Source organism: Salvelinus namaycush, chromosome 27 (assembly GCF_016432855.1).
Source record: "Salvelinus namaycush isolate Seneca chromosome 27, SaNama_1.0, whole genome shotgun sequence".
Classification (NCBI taxonomy): domain Eukaryota; kingdom Metazoa; phylum Chordata; class Actinopteri; order Salmoniformes; family Salmonidae; genus Salvelinus; species Salvelinus namaycush.
In genome coordinates this window covers 6,877,239-6,901,681 of record NC_052333.1, presented here as the reverse complement: position 1 = coordinate 6,901,681, position 24,443 = coordinate 6,877,239, and the positions used below count along the sequence as shown (strand labels likewise).

At 42.9% G+C, this 24,443-nt stretch overlaps 1 protein-coding gene across 1 annotated transcript in view; it reads right to left on the bottom strand.

Annotated features, from left to right (window-relative positions):
- The window catches only part of LOC120022010 (CUB and sushi domain-containing protein 3-like), an 803,421-nt gene that overhangs the window by 373,470 nt on the left and 405,508 nt on the right, over window positions 1-24,443 (bottom strand). The window contains exons 8-9 of the mRNA XM_038965812.1: window positions 24,106-24,193; window positions 21,410-21,534 (exon numbers count right to left, since the gene is read on the bottom strand). Coding sequence (XP_038821740.1) covers window positions 21,410-21,534; window positions 24,106-24,193 — 213 coding nt within the window. The remainder of the gene's footprint in view (window positions 1-21,409; window positions 21,535-24,105; window positions 24,194-24,443) is intronic.

The window sequence follows — 24,443 nt, the reverse complement described above, 5'->3', positions numbered from 1 at the left end:
TTTCAGGGTCCCGTTTGACTCGTGAGTGCTACATTCGAAAACCACACCGTGAACCTTAAGCTATGGTTTCAGTTGGCATGTACCAGCACGGCAAGCGGTACCGCAGCGCCAAGTCCAGGTCCAAGAGGCATCTAAACAGCTTCTACCCTGAAGCCTTGAACAGCTGATCAAATGGCTACCCAGACTATCTGCACCCCCCCCCCCCCCCCCCCTTCTTCTACACTGCTGCTACTCTCTGTTATTATCTATGCATAGTCACTTTAATAACTCTACCTACATGTACATATTACCTCAATTACCTCGACACCGGTGCCCCCTCACATTGACTCTGTACCGGTACCCCCTGTATATAGCCCCACTATTGTTATTTACTGCTGCTCTTTAATCATTTGTTATTCTTATCTCTTAGTTTTTTGGGGATATTTTCTTAAACCTGCATTGTTGGTTTGTAAGTAAGCATTTCATTGTAAGGTCTGTTGTATTCAGCATTTCATTGTAAGGTCTGTTGTATTCAGCATTTCACTGTAAGGTCTGTTGTATTCAGCATTTCACTGTAAGGTCTGTTGTATTCAGCATTTCATTGTAAGGTCTGTTGTATTCAGCATTTCACTGTAAGGTCTGTTGTATTCGACGCATGTGACGAATACAATTTGATTTGATTTGACTGGAAGCCAAATAGAGTGTACCCATAGGATTAAAGCAGGAAGTAAAAACCATCCGGCTCCCTCTCTGCTTTATTTACATGATTGGTTGCTTTATTTCTATGTTTTCCAGGGGAGAAGTGTTTCAGTAGTACTACGAGCCAGTGAGCCAGGCAGCTGAGAAAGTCATTCCTGGGTATTTATCATGTCAGAGTCATGCTCATAATAGGAGATGTGAACGACTGCCACTTTAGAGGTTATCTAATATCCTTGAGCTGGTAAGATACAATAAAACAAATGGCACGGTCTCTTTAATTCTCGAGTTCTGACGCTAACGTTTTAAATTATCTGTACAGGAAATAATAGACATAGAGTCGATGAACTGTCTAATCAGCATCAGCTAGCTGACATGGGGAGAATACCATTAAGAAACATTGAGCGCAACGAGCGTTGTGGAAATAAGATTTCCTCTTCACAATATGACTTTGCTAATTAGTATTTTCTTTTTAATAAAAGCAACACACTTCCTATTACAATCTTATTATCGGAGAGCAATAACAGATCCTCATCGAAACAGGAAGCGACAGAGAGAGAGAGAGAGAGATACAGACAGAGAGAAATAGTGAAAGAGATATACAGAGAGTGAGAGAGAGAGATACAGACAGAGAGAGAGAGAGATACAGACAGAGAGAGAGAGAGAGATATAGACAGAGAGAATGAGAGAAAGAGATAGAGAGATACAGACAGAGAGAATGAGAGAAAGAGATAGAGAGATACAGACAGAGAGAATGAGAGAAAGAGATAGAGAGATACAGACAGAGAGAATGAGAGAAAGAGATAGAGAGATACAGACAGAGAGAATGAGAGAAAGAGATAGAGAGATACAGACAGAGAGAATGAGAGAAAGAGATAGAGAGATACAGACAGAGAGAATGAGAGAAAGAGATAGAGAGATACAGACAGAGAGAATGAGAGAAAGAGAGATACAGACAGAGAGAGTGAGGGAGAGAGAGATACAGACAGAGAGAGTGAGGGAGAGAGAGATACAGACAGAGATAATGAGAGAGAGATAGAGAGAGATAAAGATAGAGAGAATGAGAAAGATAGACAGAGATAATGAGAGAGAGAGATAGACAAAACAGAGCGCCAATGAACGGTTAAATAGAAATGTGTGATAAACACTGCGTACCCTTGGGCTGTCCTGAATGTATAGATCTAGGAAATTTTCTGCATGATTTCAAGTGGCATCTTCCGTAATTAGTTTGTGCCTTTAGCCGCAGGAACAAACAGGCACGCAGGTGATACCCAGTCAGTGATATAGTGGCCATCTAAAGGTCAGTGTACCACGGTGAGAAAGAAAGTGCCGGAAAACTTTGTAGAGGAAGGGAGAGGAGGAGAGGTGGGTGGAGGTGTGACAGGGGATCGGGGGACTGTGACACAAACAGAGGGGACAGACGTACACAATGGTCTCAGTGAGGGAGGAGAGAATCAGGGGCATTATTCTGTGATAGTATGGTGCTCTAGAAGGCTATATGTGTGTGTCACTTTCTCTTTGTACACTACCGTTCAAATGTTTGGGATCACTTAGAAATGTCCTACGCCTATGTAGATATTCCATAAAGAATCTGACATTTCCAGATAAAATATAGTAATTTACAACATTAACAATGTCTAAACTGTATTTCTGATCATTTTGATGTTATTTTAATGGACAAAAAATTTGCTTTTCTTTCAAAAACAAGGACATTTCTAAGTGACCCCAAACTTTTGAACGGTAGTGTACATATGCCAGTTTGTGTGTATTTGTGTGTGTGTGTGTGTGTGTGTGTGTGTGTGTGTGTGTGTGTGTGTGTGTGTGTGTGTGTGTGTGTGTGTGTGTGTGTGTGTGTGTGTGTGTGTGTGTGTGTGTGTGTGTGTGTGTGTGTGTGTATATGGACTGCATGATGTGTGTACGTATGTGTTTGTTTGTGTGACAGACAGAAAGAGAAAGAGAGATAAAGAGAAGGAGAGAGAGAGAAAGAGATAAAGAGAGAGAGAGAGACAGAGAGACAGAGAGAGAGAGAAAGAGAGAAAGAGATAAAGAGAGAGAGCGAGAGAAAGAGAGAACGAGAAAGAGAATTGAATTGAGAGAGAGAAAGAGAAAGAGAGAAAGAGAGAGACAGAGAAACAGAGAAAGAGAGAAAGAGAGAGAGCTAAAGCAAGAGAGAACGAGAGAGAGAGAATTGATTTGAGAGAGAGAAAGAGAAAGAGAGAAAGAGAGAGAGAGAGACAGAGAGACAGAGAAAGAGAGAAAGAGAGAAAGAGAGAGAGCAAAAGCAAGAGAGAACGAGAGAGAGAGAATTGAATTGAGAGAGAAAGAGAGAGAGAGAGTCTGTGTGTGTACAGTATGCTTGTGTGTGTCTCTGTTTCAGTGTGTGTCTGTTTGTGTGTCTGTGTATGTCTCCACCGCGGGGAGTCTTGTTCTCAGTGCTCCTGGCACCCAGTGGTGAAGGCAGCTGGCCTGATAGTAGACAGAGACCTCACACAGTGTCTGGTAACTTGGTGCTTACACACCCGATTACACACTCACACACCCCCCACGTCCAAGCCTGTATGTCTCCCTCTAGCACAGTGTCTCAGTAGCATAGTAATAAGGTCATGAACCCTTTAACGCACTCGCTCCCTGTGTATTTTGTTTCTCTCCATCTCTCTCTCTCTCTCTCTCTCTCTCTCTCTCTCTCTCTCTCTCTCTCTCTCTCTCTCTCTCTCTCTCTCTCTCTCTCTCTCTCTCTCTTTCTCCCCCCTCCCTCTCTTTCTCTCTCGCTCTCTCACTGTTACTGTAGTCAACACAACAAGAGCAGTATCACTAAAGCGATGAGTGAAGAGTGGTATTAAAAATTCCTCAAAGTCAGTCTCCCTAGCTAGTCCCTCCTGTCTCCATCTGTCAATGTGCTTTAGGGTGTCTTGGTCTGTTTCCACATTTACACCGTGACAACCACATATGGACATAGAGAAGCAAGATGGCGCCGACAGACATGGCAGCTCTGCTTCTAGCTCCTAAGCAACTATTTTTTTGTTGTTGTTGTGTTATTTCTTACATTATTAGCCCAGACAGTTATTTGCGTTATTACATGCAGCCGGGAAAGAACTTTTGGATATCAGAGAAACGGTAACTCACCAGGATTACAACCAGGAATATGACTTTCCAGAATTCGATCCTTTGTTCGTACCCTCCAGGGCAATTGAACTTATCTAAGTGTCTGCCGGCGGAGAAGAGGTATTTGGAGTGGACTTTTAGTCCGACTCAGGAGGCGTGCACACCATCCACCACTTCCGAGTAAATTACTCACTAATGTTCAGTCTCCGGACAATAAAGTAGACGAGCTCAGGGCGAGGATCTCCTTCCTGAGAGACATCAGGGACTGTAACATACTCTGTTTCACCAAATCATGGCTCTTTCCGGATATACTGTCCCCTCCAAACAGCCAGCTGGGTTCTCAATACAGTGCTCAGACATTAATAAAGAACTCTCCGGAAAGAAGAAAGGCGGGGGTGTATGTTTCATGATTAACTACTCATGGTGTGATTGTGATAACGTACAGAAACTCAGGACCTTTTGTTCATCCGACCTAAAATACCTCACAATCAAATGCTGACTGTATTACCTCCCAAGATAATTATTTCTGGTTATAGTCACAGCCGTGTATATTCCCCCTCAAGCCGATTCCACAATGGCCCTCAAGGAACTACACTGGACTTTGTCTTTCAATTGCTGTACACTATGTATTTTTCAGAAATGTTTTATGATGAGTAATTAGGTATTTGACGTTGGTGTCTGTAAATATTATGGCTGCTTTCGGTGCAATTTCTGATTGTAGCTGAAATGTAAACTATGATTTATACCTGAAATATGCAAATTTTTCTAACAAAACATATGCTATACAATAAATATGTTATCAGACTGTCATCTGATGAAGTTGTTTCTTGGTTAGTGGCTATTTATATCTTTATTTGGTCGAATTTGTGATAGCTACTGATGGAGTAAAAAACTGATGGAGTAAGAATAGTGGTGTCTTTTGCTAACGTGGTTAGCTAATAGATTTACATATTGTGTCTTCCCTGTAAAACATTTTAAAAATCGGACATGTTGGCTTGATTCACAAGATGTGTACCTTTCATCTGGTGTCTTGGACTTGTTAATGTGTGAAAGTTAAATATTTTAAAAAAATATCTTTTGAATTTCGCGCCCTGCACTTGAGCTGGATGTTGTCATAAGTGTACCGGTGTCGGGCTGCACCCCAAACAGGTTAAAACCTACCCAAATCAGAAATCGGGGATAGATGGCAGCATTCGCGCAAAATTGAAATCGCGAACCACCACATTTAACAATGGCAAGGTGACTGGGAATATGGTCGAATACAAACAGTGTAGTTGTTCCCTCCGTAAGGCAATCAAACAGGCAAAACGTCAGTACAGAGACAAAGTGGAGTCGCAATTCAATGGCTCAGACACGAGACGTATGTGGCAGGATATACAGGTCTTGCTCCAAACACCTTCTTTGACAGCTTTGAGGATAACACAGTGCCACCGACGTGAGTAAGACATTTAACCGCGTTAACCCTAGCAAGGTTGCCGGCCCAGACGGCATCCCTAGCCACGTCCTCAGAGCATGCGCAGACCAGCTGGCTGGAGTGTTTACAGACATATTCATTCTCTCCCTATCCCAGTCTGTTGTTCCCACTTGCTTCAAGATGTCCACCATTGTTCCTGTTCCCAAGAAAGCAAAGGTAACTGAACTAAATTACTATTGCCCAGTAGCACTCACTTCTGTCATCATGAAGTGCTTTGAGAGGCTAGTTAAGAATCATATTACCTCTACCTTACCTGACACCCTAGACCCACTCCAATTTGCTTACTGCCCCAATAGATCCACAGACGATGCAATCGCCATAGCACTGCACACTGCCCTATCCCATCTGGACAAGAATGCTGTTCATTGACTATAGATATACCTTCAACACCATAGTACTCTCCAAGCTCATCATTAAGCTTGGGGCCCTGGGTCTGAACCCTGCCCTGTACAACTGGGTCCTGGACTTCCTGACGGGCCGCCCCAGGTGGTGAATGTATGAAACAATGCCTCCATTTCGCTGATCCTCAACACAGGGGCATCACAAGGGTGTGTGTTCAGCTCCCTCCTGTACCCCCTTTTCACCCATGACTGCGTGGTCATGCAAACCTCCAACTCAGTCATCAAGTTTGCAGACGACACAACAGTTGTAGGCCTGATTACCAACAAGAAAGCCTACATGGAGATTATGTGAGGGCCCTGGTGAAGTGGTGACAGGAAAACAACCTCTCACTCAACGTCAACAAAACAAAACAAAATAGATGATTGTGGACTTCAGGAAACAGCAGATGGAGCACCCCCCTATCCACATCGACGGGACCGCAGTGGAGAAGGTGAAAAGCTTCAAATTCCTCGGCATACACATCACCGATGACCTGAAATGGTCCACCCACACAGACAGTGTGGTGAAGAAGGCGCAACAGCGCCTCTTCAACCTCAGGAGGCTAAAGAAATTTGGCTTGGCCCCTAAGACCCTCACAAACTTTTACAGATGCACAATTGAGAGCATCCTGTCGGGCTGTATCACCGCCTGGTATGGCAACTGCCAGCAACCACAGTGCTCTCCAGAGGGTGTTGCGGTCTGCCCAACACATCACCGGGGACACACTGCCTGTCCTCCAGGACACATACAGCACCCGATGTCACAGCAAGGCCAAAAAGATAATTAAGGACATCAACCATCCCAGCCAAGGCCTGTTCACCCTGCTACCATCCAGAAGGTGAGGCCAGTACAGGTGCCTCAAAGCTGGGACCAAGAGACTGAAAAACAGCTTCTATCTCAAGGCCATCGGACTGTTAAATAGCCATCACTAGCCGGCTACCACCCAGTTACTCAACCCTGCACCTTAGAGGCTGGTGCCCTATATACATGGACATGGAATCACTGGTCACTTTAAAAATTAAACACTATTCACTTTAATAATGTTTACATACCGCTTTACTCATTTCATATGTATATACTGTATTCCATTCTACTGTATTTTAGTCAATGCCACTCCGACATTGCTCGTCCTAATATTTATATATTTCTTAACTCAATTCTTTTACTTTAGATTTGTGTGTATTGTTGTCAATTGTTAGATACTACTGCACTATTGGAGCTAGGAACACAAGCATTTCGCTACACCCGCAATAGCATCTGCTAAATATGTGTATGTGACTAATCTGATTTGATTTGAAATGGGATTTGTGACTGTTGAGTTTTGGGGCGGCCAGTGTCATCATGGGCTCAGAGAAACAGAATCTGTATTCTATCTAGGTGACGTATATCTAGGCATGCCTGTGTTCCGCGTTCTGACAGCTCAACTACTGCTTACTAAATGAAGGGCCTTGGCTTTGCCGGCTCTGCTGAGTGCACAGCGTACCCTATAGCAAGCATGCTGAGCAGCCAAATAGAAATGATCTATACAATTAATGGATTAAGGGACACAACGGTGAGCAAACAATTCATTACTCGGCCAATGACATTCTGTCACTTTCTATCCACTACCTTTACAAATAACAGAAGGGGACAGGGTAGGGCTACATTGGCTGGTCTCACTGAGGGATATTGGCATGCTATGTGTCGGGAGAGGCAAAATAAAGCCTCTAAAATCAGACTTTGGATGTCTTTAATTTGCTGGGTTTTTCCTATTTTTTTGTTTTGCCAAGCTAATGAATAGTTCAGAAATCCTCTTCTTTGTATTATCATCTCCTTTAATCGTGAACTTTTCACAAATTCAGCTCTCCCAGAGAGGGATGGCAGCCAAGCCAGGGAGATAAGCCGCCACTTCAAGACATCAAGATATTTAGCTGTTTGTTGTTGATAAAACTCCCTGCACGTTTCACTGTTGATAAAACGCCCTGTACTTTCACTGTTGATAAAACGCCCTGTACTTTCACTGTTGATAAAACGCCCTGTACTTTCACTGTTGATAAAACGCCCTGTACTTTCACTGTTGATAAAACGCCCTGTACTTTCACTGTTGATAAAACGCCCTGTACTTTCACTGTTGATAAAACGCCCTGTACTTTCACTGTTGATAAAAGGCCCTGCACGTTTCACTGTTGATAAAACGCCCTGTACTTTCACTGTTGATAAAAGGCCCTGTACTTTCACTGTTGATAAAACTCCCTGTACTTTCACTGTTGATAAAACTCCCTGTACTTTCACTGTTGATAAAACGCCCTGTACTTTCACTGTTGATAAAACTCCCTGCACGTTTCACTGTTGATAAAACGCCCTGCACGTTTCACTGTTGATAAAACACCCTGTACTTTCACTGTTGATAAAACGCCCTGCACGTTTCACTGTTGATAAAACTCCCTGCACGTTTCACTGTTGATAAAAGGCCCTGTACGTTTCACTGTTGATAAAACGCCCTGTACGTTTCACTGTTGATAAAACGCCCTGTACTTTCACTGTTGATAAAACACCCTGTACGTTTCACTGTTGATAAAAGGCCCTGTACGTTTCACTGTTGATAAAACGCCCTGTACTTTCACTGTTGATAAAACTCCCTGTACGTTTCACTGTTGATAAAACTCCCTGTACTTTCACTGTTGATAAAACGCCCTGTACTTTCACTGTTGATAAAACGCCCTGTACGTTTCACTGTTGATAAAACGCCCTGCACGTTTCACTGTTGATAAAAGGCCCTGTACGTTTCACTGTTGATAAAACGCCCTGTACGTTTCACTGTTGATAAAACGCCCTGCACGTTTCACTGTTGATAAAACGCCCTGTACTTTCACTGTTGATAAAACGCCCTGTACTTTCACTGTTGATAAAACGCCCTGTACTTTCACTGTTGATAAAACGCCCTGTACTTTCACTGTTGATAAAAGGCCCTGTACTTTCACTGTTGATAAAACGCCCTGTACTTTCACTGTTGATAAAACGCCCTGTACGTTTCACTGTTGATAAAACACCCTGTACGTTTCACTGTTGATAAAACGCCCTGTACGTTTCACTGTTGATAAAACGCCCTGTACTTTCACTGTTGATAAAACGCCCTGAACATTTCACTGTTGATAAAACTCCCTGTACTTTCACTGTTGATAAAACTCCCTGTACTTTCACTGTTGATAAAACGCCCTGTACTTTCACTGTTGATAAAACGCCCTGTACGTTTCACTGTTGATAAAACGCCCTGCACGTTTCACTGTTGATAAAACTCCCTGTACTTTCACTGTTGATAAAACACCCTGTACGTTTCACTGTTGATAAAACGCCCTGTACTTTCACTGTTGATAAAACACCCTGTACGTTTCACTGTTGATAAAACTCCCTGTACTTTCACTGTTGATAAAACTCCCTGTACTTTCACTGTTGATAAAACTCCCTGCACGTTTCACTGTTGATAAAACTCCCTGCACGTTTCACTGTTGATAAAACTCCCTGCACGTTTCACTGTTGATAAAAGGCCCTGCACGTTTCACTGTTGATAAAACTCCCTGTACGTTTCACTGTTGATAAAACACCCTGTACTTTCACTGTTGATAAAACACCCTGTACGTTTCACTGTTGATAAAACGCCCTGTACTTTCACTGTTGATAAAACGCCCTGCACGTTTCACTGTTGATAAAACTCCCTGCACGTTTCACTGTTGATAAAACGCCCTGTACTTTCACTGTTGATAAAACTCCCTGCACGTTTCACTGTTGATAAAACGCCCTGTACTTTCACTGTTGATAAAACGCCCTGTACTTTCACTGTTGATAAAACGCCCTGTACTTTCACTGTTGATAAAACGCCCTGCACGTTTCACTGTTGATAAAACTCCCTGTACTTTCACTGTTGATAAAACACTATGTACGTTTCACTGTTGATAAAACTCCCTGTACTTTCACTGTTGATAAAACGCCCTGTACTTTCACTGTTGATAAAACTCCCTGTACTTTCACTGTTGATAAAACACCCTGTACGTTTCACTGTTGATAAAACGCCCTGTACTTTCACTGTTGATAAAACTCCCTGTACTTTCACTGTTGATAAAACGCCCTGCACGTTTCACTGTTGATAAAACTCCCTGCACGTTTCACTGTTGATAAAACGCCCTGTACTTTCACTGTTGATAAAACGCCCTGTACTTTCACTGTTGATAAAACGCCCTGTACTTTCACTGTTGATAAAACGCCCTGTACGTTTCACTGTTGATAAAACACCCTGTACGTTTCACTGTTGATAAAACGCCCTGAACTTTCACTGTTGATAAAACGCCCTGTACTTTCACTGTTGATAAAACGCCCTGTACGTTTCACTGTTGATAAAACTCCCTGTACTTTCACTGTTGATAAAACGCCCTGTACTTTCACTGTTGATAAAACGCCCTGAACTTTCACTGTTGATAAAACGCCCTGTACTTTCACTGTTGATAAAACACCCTGTACGTTTCACTGTTGATAAAACTCCCTGTACTTTCACTGTTGATAAAACGCCCTGTACTTTCACTGTTGATAAAACGCCCTGTACTTTCACTGTTGATAAAACGCCCTGTACTTTCACTGTTGATAAAACGCCCTGTACTTTCACTGTTGATAAAACGCCCTGTACTTTCACTGTTGATAAAACACCCTGTACGTTTCACTGTTGATAAAACGCCCTGTACTTTCACTGTTGATAAAACGCCCTGTACTTTCACTGTTGATAAAACGCCCTGTACTTTCACTGTTGATAAAACGCCCTGTACTTTCACTGTTGATAAAAGGCCCTGTACTTTCACTGTTGATAAAACGCCCTGTACTTTCACTGTTGATAAAACGCCCTGTACGTTTCACTGTTGATAAAACACCCTGTACGTTTCACTGTTGATAAAACGCCCTGTACGTTTCACTGTTGATAAAACGCCCTGTACTTTCACTGTTGATAAAACGCCCTGAACATTTCACTGTTGATAAAACTCCCTGTACTTTCACTGTTGATAAAACTCCCTGTACTTTCACTGTTGATAAAACGCCCTGTACTTTCACTGTTGATAAAACGCCCTGTACGTTTCACTGTTGATAAAACGCCCTGCACGTTTCACTGTTGATAAAACTCCCTGTACTTTCACTGTTGATAAAACGCCCTGTACTTTCACTGTTGATAAAACACCCTGTACGTTTCACTGTTGATAAAACGCCCTGTACTTTCACTGTTGATAAAACACCCTGCACGTTTCACTGTTGATAAAACGCCCTGTACTTTCACTGTTGATAAAACGCCCTGTACTTTCACTGTTGATAAAACACCCTGTACTTTCACTGTTGATAAAACACCCTGCACGTTTCACTGTTGATAAAACGCCCTGTACTTTCACTGTTGATAAAACGCCCTGTACGTTTCACTGTTGATAAAACGCCCTGTACTTTCACTGTTGATAAAACGCCCTGTACTTTCACTGTTGATAAAACGCCCTGTACGTTTCACTGTTGATAAAACGCCCTGTACTTTCACTGTTGATAAAACGCCCTGTACTTTCACTGTTGATAAAACTCCCTGTACGTTTCACTGTTGATAAAACACCCTGCACGTTTCACTGTTGATAAAACGCCCTGTACGTTTCACTGTTGATAAAACTCCCTGTACGTTTCACTGTTGATAAAACGCCCTGTACGTTTCACTGTTGATAAAACGCCCTGTACGTTTCACTGTTGATAAAACTCCCTGTACGTTTCACTGTTGATAAAACGCCCTGTACGTTTCACTGTTGATAAAACACCCTGCACGTTTCACTGTTGATAAAACGCCCTGCACGTTTCACTGTTGATAAAACGCCCTGTACTTTCACTGTTGATAAAACACCCTGTACGTTTCACTGTTGATAAAACGCCCTGTACGTTTCACTGTTGATAAAACACCCTGCACGTTTCACTGTTGATAAAACGCCCTGTACGTTTCACTGTTGATAAAACACCCTGCACGTTTCACTGTTGATAAAACACCCTGTACTTTCACTGTTGATAAAACACCCTGCACGTTTCACTGTTGATAAAACGCCCTGTACTTTCACTGTTGATAAAACGCCCTGTACGTTTCACTGTTGATAAAACGCCCTGTACTTTCACTGTTGATAAAACGCCCTGTACTTTCACTGTTGATAAAACGCCCTGTACGTTTCACTGTTGATAAAACGCCCTGTACTTTCACTGTTGATAAAACGCCCTGTACTTTCACTGTTGATAAAACTCCCTGTACGTTTCACTGTTGATAAAACACCCTGCACGTTTCACTGTTGATAAAACGCCCTGTACGTTTCACTGTTGATAAAACTCCCTGTACGTTTCACTGTTGATAAAACGCCCTGTACGTTTCACTGTTGATAAAACGCCCTGTACGTTTCACTGTTGATAAAACTCCCTGTACGTTTCACTGTTGATAAAACGCCCTGTACGTTTCACTGTTGATAAAACACCCTGCACGTTTCACTGTTGATAAAACGCCCTGCACGTTTCACTGTTGATAAAACGCCCTGTACTTTCACTGTTGATAAAACACCCTGTACGTTTCACTGTTGATAAAACGCCCTGTACGTTTCACTGTTGATAAAACACCCTGCACGTTTCACTGTTGATAAAACGCCCTGTACGTTTCACTGTTGATAAAACACCCTGCACGTTTCACTGTTGATAAAACGCCCTGTACTTTCACTGTTGATAAAACGCCCTGTACGTTTCACTGTTGATAAAACGCCCTGCACGTTTCACTGTTGATAAAACGCCCTGTACGTTTCACTGTTGATAAAACGCCCTGTACTTTCACTGTTGATAAAACTCCCTGTACTTTCACTGTTGATAAAACGCCCTGTACGTTTCACTGTTGATAAAATGCCCTGTACTTTCACTGTTGATAAAACGCCCTGTACTTTCACTGTTGATAAAACGCCCTGTACTTTCACTGTTGATAAAACTCCCTGTACTTTCACTGTTGATAAAACGCCCTGTACTTTCACTGTTGATAAAACTCCCTGTACTTTCACTGTTGATAAAACGCCCTGTACGTTTCACTGTTGATAAAACGCCCTGTACTTTCACTGTTGATAAAACGCCCTGTACTTTCACTGTTGATAAAACTCCCTGTACTTTCACTGTTGATAAAACGCCCTGTACGTTTCACTGTTGATAAAACGCCCTGTACTTTCACTGTTGATAAAACTCCCTGCACGTTTCACTGTTGATAAAACACCCTGTACTTTCACTGTTGATAAAACGCCCTGTACTTTCACTGTTGATAAAACGCCCTGTACTTTCACTGTTGATAAAACGCCCTGTACTTTCACTGTTGATAAAACACCCTGAACATTTCACTGTTGATAAAACGCCCTGTACTTTCACTGTTGATAAAACGCCCTGTACTTTCACTGTTGATAAACACTCTGTACGTTTCACTTTTGATAAAACGCCCTGTACGTTTCACTGTTGATAAAACGCCCTGCACGTTTCACTGTTGATAAAACGCCCTGTACTTTCACTGTTGATAAAACGCCCTGTACTTTCACTGTTGATAAAACGCCCTGTACGTTTCACTGTTGATAAAACGCCCTGTACTTTCACTGTTGATAAAACGCCCTGTACTTTCACTGTTGATAAAACACCCCGAACGTTTCACTGTTGATAAAACGCCCTGTACTTTCACTGTTGATAAAACGCCCTGAACATTTCACTGTTGATAAAACGCCCTGAACGTTTCACTCGTTTCACTTGTTTTCTCTCCTATTTTTGGTGTTTTATGTACACCGACATTCAGGCTGACCTTCTCCTGGGGGAAAAGGAGCCAATTCAGCAGGAGGAATACAGATTAGCTGGTCTGACTGGCGACTTGGAGGAACGGGAGGAACAAACCTACAAAACTATCGCCACTGAGAATGATCAATGACATCATTAACCCTGAGCCAAGGTACTTTGCCTTTTTCCCTTCCTGTTTCAGCCCCTAATGTTTCCGCACACACAAACAGGAGTAATCTCATCTCACACACCTACACACATGGACAGAGAGAAAAAGAGAGAGAGAGAGAGAGACACTCATACACACACACACAGGGAAAGTGGCTGCACAATATTGCCTGCCTATTTCAAGGTGTAATTTGCAATTCTGTCCACAGTAAAACTCGTAATACATCATTTACAGCCAGAAGCAGTGCTCTACACAGGATAGTTTTATTTTTTTATTTAACTAGGCAAGTCAGTTAAGAACAAATTCATATGTACAAATGACGGTCTACCCCGGACGACACTGGGCCAATTATGTGCCGCCCTACGGGACTCCCAATCACGGCCGGTTGTGATGCAGCCTGGCATCAAACCAGGTTCTGTAGTGATGCCTCTAGCACTGAGATGCAGTGCTTTATACCACTGCACCACTCGGGAGCCCCAGTTAGGAAGCCCCGTTTTATTGACATATATTTATACATGAATCACATCAATGATCCACCGTGTACAGATGTTTTAGTAGCTCAGGATTATAATATGATATTATTATTCAATATATATTTTTTAGTTTTAAAGAAATAAAAGCTGGATGTCCTGACACTTTCTAACTTATACTTTAACTTTACAATCATTTGAAGTATTACACTACATTAAAAGTATATTATGTACTGTATTGTTGAATTTGAAGTCTCTCTAATCGACAGTCTGTCTTTGGATGCGTCCCAAATGGTATCCTATTTACTATATACACTACGTGACCAACAGTATGTGGACACCTGCTCGTGTCATTCCAAAATCATGGGTATTAATACAGAGTTGGTTCCCCCTTTGCTGCTTTAACAGCCTCCACTCTTCTGGGAAGGCTTTCCACTAGATGTTGGAACATTGCTGCAGGGATTTGCTTCCATTCAGCCACAAGAGCATTCGTGAGGTCATGCACTGATTTTGGGGCGATTAGGCCTGGCTCGCAGTCGGCAACTCATGGCGAAGGTTTTCGATGGGGTTGAGGTCGGGGCTATGTACAGGCCAGTCAAGTTCTTCCACACCGATCTCGACAAGACATTTCTGTATGGACCTCGCTTTGTGCATGGGGGCATTGTCATGCTGAAACATGAAAGGGCCTTCCCCAAACTGTTGCCACAAAGTTGGAAGCACAGAATCTTCTAGAATGTCATGTTAAGATTTCCCTTCACTGGAACTAAGGGGCGTAGCCCGAACCATGAAAAACAGCCCCAGACCATTATTTCTCCTCCACCGAATTTACAGTTGGAACAACAGTATGCTTTGGGGCATGTAGCGTTCTCCTGGCATCCGCCAAACCCAGATTCATCTGTCGGACTGTCAGATGGTGAAGCGTAATTCAACATTCCAGAGAACTTGTTTCCACTGCTCCAGAGTCCAATGCCGGTGAGATTTACACCACTCCAGCCGACACTTGGCATTGCACATTTTGATCTTAGGCTTGTGTGCTGCTGCTCGGCCATGAAAACCCATTTCATGAAGCTCCCGAATAACAGTTCTTATGCTGACGTTGCTTCCAGAGGCAGTTTGGAACTCGGTAATGAGTGTTGGAACTGAGGACAGACGATTTGTACTCGCTATGCACTTCAGCACTCGGCGGTGCTATGTTGAAAGTCACTGAGCTCTACAGTAATGCCATTCAACTGCCAATTTTTGTCTATGGCTGTGTGCATGGCTGTGTGCATGGCTGTGTGCATGGCTGTGTGCTACATTTTTTACATCTGTCAGCAACAGGTGTTGCTGAAATAGCCGTATCCACTAATTTCAAGGGGTGTCCAGATACACTTGTATATATAGTGCATTACTTTTGATTCGACCACTAAGGGCCCTGGTCAAAAGTAGTGCACTAAATAGGGAATATATTATCCTTCTAATTAAGTCCAACTAGCAGTGGTTACAGCAGTGTTATACGTTGTGATATCATAAACTGCCTGTGTATATTTAGTCACATCAACACTCGTCCGCACCTCTTCCATTCTTCAAAGACACTGCTAATCAGAGTAAAGTAGTGAAAAAAGTCTGAAGAATGCGTCAGCATATGGGCCTAACCATCTGTCTGTTTTTTTGTCATGTGGCCATATGGCTCTAGTGTTTTACTTGCGTAATGTAAATGTACTGAGACATGGTGGCAGGTAAGTCATTTGTGGAACACAAGGACGTTGCAGAGACAAGAAACAAGATTGACCAAGAGCGCCTGTGATTCACTTGTTTTGGTATACAGTAGTGAGCTGTTACGCTTTGGTTCGACGGGATGTTGATCAAAGTTTACTCTTGCCAAATTGGCCACGCTTCATTGGCCAAACAGAGAGGCTGTCAAATCGAATGTTCAAACTGACTGCAACGTTTTAGCATAACCTCTCCATCGAACGCCATTCTGTCACTGATTAATCATCAGCTCAAATTGAATCAAGGTAGAACACTGTAAAAGTCAGAGAACAGGATTACTCCACAAAGTATCATCATACTGTAGCTGCATCAAGAGAATACTTTCAGAGTTCAGGATAATTCATTTCCATACATCTTGACCCTTGACCTACTGTACGAAGCTGTACAAAGCTCTAATTGCCTCCCCCTCTGAGGGAACACAACAGCAGAGCTAAGTATGAAACATTTTAGACTGCTATATTAGAAAAACAAGATTCATCAAATCCAACGAAAGAGTGTGAAATGGTTTGAGGAATCCAGGTGGGTTTTAAAGTGAAAAGTCCAGGCAATCAGGTGGGTTTTAAAGTGAAAAGTCCAGGGAATCAGGTGGGTTTTAAAGTGAAAGGTCCAGTCACTCAGGTGGGTTTTAAAGTGAAAGGTCCAGTCACTCAGGTGGGTTTTAAAGTGAAAAGTCCAGTCACTCAGGTGGGTTTTAAAGTGAAAAGTCCAGGCAATCAGGTGGGTTTTAAAGTGAAAGGTCCAGTCACTCAGGTGGGTTTTAAAGTGAAAAGTCCAGGCAATCAGGTGGGTTTTAAAGTGAAAAGTCCAGTCACTCAGGTGGGTTTTAAAGTGAAAAGTCCAGGCAATCAGGTGGGTTTTAAAGTGAAAAGTCCAGGCAATCAGGTGGGTTTTAAAGTGAAAGGTCCAGGCACTCAGGTGGGTTTTAAAGTGAAAAGTCCAGGCAATCAGGTGGGTTTTAAAGTGAAAAGTCCAGTCACTCAGGTGGGTTTTAAAGTGAAAGCTCCAGGCAATCAGGTGGGTTTTAAAGTGAAAAGTCCAGGCAATCAGGTGGGTTTTAAAGTGAAAAGTCCAGTCACTCAGGTGGGTTTTAAAGTGAAAGGTCCAGGGAATCAGGTGGGTTTTAAAGTGAACGGTCCAGTCACTCAGGTGGGTTTTAAAGTGAAACGTGTAGGTATTTTTGATATGCTCTATGCCCAGCAAATAAGTCTGGTTCATCCTTGGGAGCAGTTTCTAAATGCCTGAAGGTACCACGTTTATCTGTACAAACAATATTACACAAGTATAAACACCATGGGACCACGCAGCCGTCATACCGCTCAGGAAGGAGACGCGTTCTGTCTCCTAGAGATGAACATACTTTGGTGCGAAAAGTGCAAATCAATCCCAGAACAACAGCAAAGGACCTTGTGAAGATGCTGGAGGAAACAGGTACAAAAGTATCTATATCCCCAGTGAAACGATTCCTATATCAACATAACCTGAAAGTCCGCTCAGCAAGGAAGAAGCCACAGCTTCAAAACCGCCATAAAAAGCCAGACTACGGTTTGCAACTGCACATGGGGAGAAATGTCCTTTGGTCTGATGAAACAAAAATAGAACTTTTTGGCCATAATAACCATTTTTATGTTTGGAGGAAAAAGGGGGAGGCTTGCATGCCGAAGAACGCCATCCCAACCGTGAAGCACGGGGGTGGCAGCCTCATGTTGTGGGGGTGCTTTGCTGCAGGAGGGACTGGTGCACTTCACAAAATAGATGGCATCATGAAGAAAGGAAAAGTATGTGGATATATTGAAGCAACATCTCAAGACATCAGTCAGGAAGTTAAAGCTTGGTCGCAAGTGAGTCTTCCAAATGGACAATGACCTCAAGCATACTTCCATTTGGCTAAGGTGTATGTAAACTTCCAACTTCAACTGTTTCCATGACAGAACAATCTGATCTTCCACCAGGTATTACTTAGGAAAACAGCAAGCTTAGCTTTAATGATTTTTTAAAAAGATTACAACAGGATATAGCACCTTTCCTAAATATCAAATGTATCTATGTGAATAGTGTATAAGAAGTATTTTTTTGTCTCTTGGTATCTTGAAAATAAAGGAGAGCCGCACACTCTGGGAGCTCAGATGCAAAAATATTTAATTACCAACGTTTCGACAGGCAAGCTGTCTTCATCAGGGTACAATCACAGACACTGCGGGATGACTCGTTTATATATAGTGTCAAGACACACAGGTGTCTGTAATCATGGCCAACAGTGGCCTAATATCATTGGTTAATTACTCATATTAAAACGGCATAGAATGAGCAACATACAATTAATACAAATGGATAACATACGATCATAGACTCACTAAAGGCCACACAAGCCTACAAACAACCACAATGGCAAAGTCACAACAATCACAACAATCACAAGAATGGCTTCAGATCAAAGAATCACAAGAATGGCTTCAGATCGTTCCATGATTTTCTTAACTCCTGTTCTGAACATTTGAGATTTACTATGCAATCTGATACACGTCAAATCAGTTTTCTTGATCTTCTGATCTTGTGTGAAAATAATGTTCTATACACTGATCTTTACAGGAAACCTACTGATCGTAACAGTTTGTTGAGGGCTGACAGTTGTCACCCACTTCCCTTGAAAAATAGTTTGCCCTACAGCCAATTCTGTCGAATCAAAAGAATTTGCAAAAAACAATCAGATTTCGACAGAAATATGGCTGAGACGCAAAGAAAGTTCAAGGAGAGGGGGTACAAAAATGATCAGATTAATAATGCCATTGAGAAAATTCAAAACAAAACGAGACATGACCTTTTTCAAGGGCAGTCTCGCAAAAAGACGCATTCTTGCATTTTAACTACCCGCTATTCAAAGCGCTCTGAACAAATTAAGGGAATCGTTCACAAACATTGGCATATTCTTAAATCCGATGATAGACTCGGTAATGTGTTTTCTGACCTTCCCTTGGTCGTATTTTCGCGGGGCAGAAATCTCCGAGACCAATTGGTACACTCTGATTTAACCCCCCAAGATATTCCTGAACAACGTCTATTTGCGCCCCTATTGGATGGTAATTATAAGTGTAATGGCTGTGCCCAATGCAATGGCACTTATAAATGCAGATCCTTCAAACATCCACAAACAGGGACATCGATCCCAATCAAAGGTGTTATTACGTGCTCCACTAAGGCAGTTATTTATCTCATAACTTGTCCTTGTGGTAAAAATTATGTGGGTAAAACAAAGCGTGAATTAAAAGTACGTATCTCAGAGCATCGTAGCACCATTAGGTGCAAAAACTTGACCTACCCAGTTGCGGCCCACTTTTTGGAGGCAGGCCACTCGATTTCATCTTTGCGTTATATTGGCATCGAACATGTCACCCTCCCTAGGAGAGGGGGTGACCTTGATAATTTATTGTTAAGACGAGAGGCTGCTTGGATATTTAATTTAAAGACCCTTGCTCCCTTCGGTCTTAATGTGGACTTTGATCTGAAGCCATTCTTGTGATTGTTGTGATTGTTGTGACTTTGCCATTGTGGTTGTTTGTAGGCTTGTGTGGCCTTTAGTGAGTCTATGATCGTATGTTATCCATTTGTATTAATTGTATGTTGCTCATTCTATGCCGTTTTAATATGAGTAATTAACCAATGATATTAGGCCACTGTTGGCCATGATTACAGACACCTGTGTGTCTTGACACTATATATAAACGAGTCATCCCGCAGTGTCTGTGATTGTACCCTGATGAAGACAGCTTGCCTGTCGAAACGTTGGTAATTAAATATTTTTGCATCTGAGCTCCTAGAGTGTGCGGCTCTCCTTTATTTTCTAGTTTTCTACTCCGCTAGCCAGCACCTCGCCTACATAGGTGTGCGTTTCTTTTTTCTTCTAGATTCTCTTGGTATCTTAACAGTAAATGTATTTCTTATTTTTTATTTAATGTAATATTGCATTTGTTTTGTGTTGTCTACAACTGTTCTGTACTGTATTTGATGTTTTGTGTGGACCCCAGGAAGAGTCACTGCTGCATGAGCAAGACTTAATGGGGATACTAAGAGAAAAGCAGAAACAGGGGTCTTATTAAACAGCCTCCAGAGACATGGGTCTTATTAGACAGACACCAGAGACATGGGTCTCATTAGACAGTCCAGAGACATGGGTCTTATTAGACAGTCCAGAGACATGGGTCTTATTAGACAGACTCCAGAGACATGGGTCTTATTAGACAGTCCAGAGACAGGGGTCTTATTAGACACACACCAGAGACATGGGACTTATTAGACAGACTCCAGAGACATGGGTCTTATTAGACAGACTCCAGAGACATGGGTCTTATTAGACAGACACCAGAGACATGGGTCTTATTAGACACACACCAGAGACATGTGTCTAATTAGACAGACTCCAGAGACATGGGTCTTATTAGACAGTCCAGCGACATGGGTCTTATTAGACACACACCAGAGACATGGGTCTTATTAGACAGTCCAGCGACATGGGTCTTATTAGACACACACCAGAGACATGGGTCTTATTAGACACACACCAGAGACATGGGTCTTATTAGACACACACCAGAGACATGGGTCTTATTAGACAGTCCAGAGACATGGGTCTTATTAGACACACACCAGAGACATGGGTCTTATTAGACACACACCAGAGACATGGGTCTTAATAGACACACTCCAGAGACATGGGTCTTATTAGACACACACCAGAGACATGGGTATCCTATGGGCATTGATCAGGCCAGTCAGTGTACAGGTTTGCATCACAGCCAGACAAGTAACATGAAAAACAATCAAGAGGTCAATGCTTAATTAATGATGGGGGGAGGAGGGAAGGGAGAGAGAAGAGAGAGAGAGGAGAGAGAGAGGAGAGAGAGAGAGAGAGAGAGAGAGAGAGAGAGAGAGAGAGAGAGAGAGAGACTAAAGATTGTCTGGTCTCCCAGTATGATCCAGAAAAGACAATAAAGACCTGTTGGATAGCACACAACCTGAGCATGGGGCAATTGGAAGGCAGAAGGAAGGGTATGGAAGATGCTGGAAGTTTACGGATCCACAAATGTGGGTCGTCGCTAACCAGTCCAGAGACCTCACGGTGGTAGTCTGGGATTGGTTGATCAATGTGTGTGTGTCACAAAAAAAGGACCAGGCACACAGGTGGCACAGGCACCCCAAATAACCTGTCTGCCTGTCACACCGACCCTCCCCTGTGGTAACACTGACTGATCAAACCTCAGCGTATCTCTGATACATTGCTACGTCATGAACATTAGACTAAATACAGAATTCTCTTTCAAATCAATCTCACAACCAAACCAAGCCCCCAAAATGTCTGTCAGTTGAAAATGACAAAGTACCCTGACATTTCATTTCCATTAGTGCTCCATATCTACATTCTCCATACATTTTGGGACCCAGGAGCCAAGGGTTGCTTCCCCAAAATGGCACCATATTCCCTACATAGTGTACCCCTTTTGACCAGGGCCCTATGAGCTCTAGTCAAAAGTAATGCACTAAATAAGGAATAGGGTGCCATTTGGTAGGCAGTTGTCAGGGACGCTGACTGACCTTTGCAGACGGGGCGGTGGTCACTCCAGGCAGCGAACACCTCGGCCACCCTCTGACAGGTGATGGTCTTGGAGCCCTGCAGCACATGGTCCTCATCACAGAGGAACTGGACGGTGGCCCCGATGCTGTTGTTGAGAGAGAGGGAACACACACACACACACACACACACACACACACACACACACACACACACACACACACACACACACACACACACACACACACACACACACACACACACACACACACACACACACACACACACACACAAAGCCTAAGTACTATATTTCTGTAATAACACAACAACGTGTGTTATTGAACGAGAAAAACCTCATACCTCAATACATCTGTAAACAATCTAATCTTTTATTTTCCTACACTTAAAAAAAATGCCTGTTTTGAGAGACCTTCGATTTGTTTGAAGCTCAAACTCATGGCTCGGGTAAGATAATTCAAAATCCTTCAGATGAAATGCTTTCAGAAACTATTCACCTTGTTCAGATTAACTCAAACATGATTCAAAAAATAAAATTGCGACTCACACTGAAAGAGATTGTGTGATGTTATAGAGAAATAAGCCATAATTGAAAGGGTAAAAAGTAAGCGTGGCGCAGCGGTCTAAGGCACTGCATCACAGTGCAAGAGGCGTCACTACAGACCCTGGTTTGATTCCAGGCTGTATCACAACCGGCCATGATTGGGAGTCCCATAGGGCGGCGCACAATTGTCATCCGGTGTAGGCCGTCATTGTAAATAAGAATTTGTTCTTTAACTGACTTGCCTAGTTAAATAAAGGTTACATTTTTTTTAAAATGTATAGTTGTATTATTGGCATCTCTTAGCTCTATTCAAATAGAATACAATCTCCAATGTCATCATTACAGCTAGACTCATCAGGGTCTGTATTCATCAAGAGTCTCAGAGTAGGAGTGCTGATCTCGGAGCAGGTTCCTCAGGTCCATTCATTAGAATCTATAAGGCTACACTGATCCTAGATTAGATCAGCACTCCTACTGGGAGATGCTTTATGACTACGGGCCCTGAGCTCAATACTGGCCTTATACGTTTTTCACCCATTGAGATGCTGCTGTCAATAATCCACAGTGAAGTGGTGTGTGTGACATTGAATGAACACTTGAAGATGAGAGGCGAGGGAGAGAAGTGATTCACATTCAGTTGGAACGATATTAGAGGCTAGTGTCGTAATCAGGTTGAACCGTATTACTGGGCTGTGTCACGCTCATGGCACTGCCTTCATACTGATACCTGAGTACTTTCCGTCTACAACCCATGTCCAGTGACCTTCAACTGTCAATAACAGGCGATGCGGCTCTCGGAGCATATAGGATGCAGCTTTTATCTTTTCTTGTGAAGGACCAATCATCTTTGCTTTACTTATCTGCCTTGTCTAGGAATATAAATAACTCAGAAATAACATCATATTTGTTTTCTTTTTTGTTGTTCTTTGTAGTTGTGGTGAGCAATATGTTCTCCGACACAACTGCACCATGTATGTACAGGTAACTGCCAAAGTAATGAAAAGACTTGAGTTAATGAGGGATACAAACTATATTAAAAGCAGGTGCTTCTACACAGGTGGGGTTCCTGAGTTAATTAAGCAATTAACATCCCATCATGCTTAGGGTCATGTATAAAAATGTTGGGCAGGCCATTATTTTATCTGCAATGGCTATTTCCCCATCCACAGGGTACGGGTGGTCACTGTATGGTTTGATGAGCATGAACATGATGTAAACCATATGCCATGTCCGTCTCAGTCACCACATCTCAACCCAATTGAAAACTTATGGGAGATTCTGGAGTGGCGTCTGAGACGGCGTTTTCCAACACCATAAAAAAAACATAAAATGATGGAATTTCTTGTGGAAGAATGGTGTTGCATCCCTCTGATAGAGGTCCAGACACTTGTGGAATCTATGCCAAGTTGCATTGAAGCTGTATTGGCGACTCGTGGTGGCCCAACACCCTATCAAGACACTTTATGTTGGTGTTTCCTTTTGGCAGATACCTGTATAAGCCACCTGAGAGGTGCGTAAGGTTCCCAAAATTCCCAGGATTTGCAGAAAACCTGGTTGGTGAAGATGTCCTGCTAATTCCCTTCTGATTCCTGGAATCTTCCAAATGGGATTTCTGGGACACCTGGGAATTTGGGAAAGTTACAGGAATTTTGCAACCGTAGAGGTGCCCTGACACAGCCTGTACAAAACCAGTGCCCTGACACAGCCTGTACAAAACCAGTGTCCTGACACAGCCTGTACAAAACCAGTGTCCTGACACAGCCTGTACAAAACCAGTGTCCTGACACAGCCTGTACAAAACCAGTGTCCTGACACAGCCTGTACAAAACCAGTGTCCTGACACAGCCTGTACAAAACCAGTGCCCTGGCACAGCCTGTACAAAACCAGTGTCCTGACACAGCCTGTACAAAACCAGTGTCCTGACACAGCCTGTACAAAACCAGTGTCCTGACACAGCCTGTACAAAATCAGTGCCCTGACACAGCCTGTACAAAACCAGTGCCCTGACACAGCCTGTACAAAACCAGTGTCCTGACACAGCCTGTACAAAACCAGTGTCCTGACACAGCCTGTACAAAACCAGTGTCCTGCCTCTCCGGGCCCAGTGGGTGGTGCTATGTTAGTAAGGGTGCATTCTTCACCCCAATATGACCTACCTAAAGTCGGAGCCCATCCTCTTGCCGTTCTCTGGCTCCCCCGGGTCAGGACAAGAGTTGGACGCCTGCTTGATGCCCCCCTCATTCACTGGACAGGTGGAGATAAGAGCAGAGCATTATGATATATACAGGAGAGCAGTCAGAGAGGGCCATAGAAAGAGGACAAGGGGCTCTATCTCATGCTGGCCCTGTGCCTCTGTTCTTAAACAATAGTCACCACACCAACACTTAGCATGTACATGGTCTTAGGTGAACAGCAAGATGGTGGAGGAGAAGCGACGCTGAGAGGACAGTAGACTTACATGGACCATCTAGATTCTAGAATATGGCACTGGTTT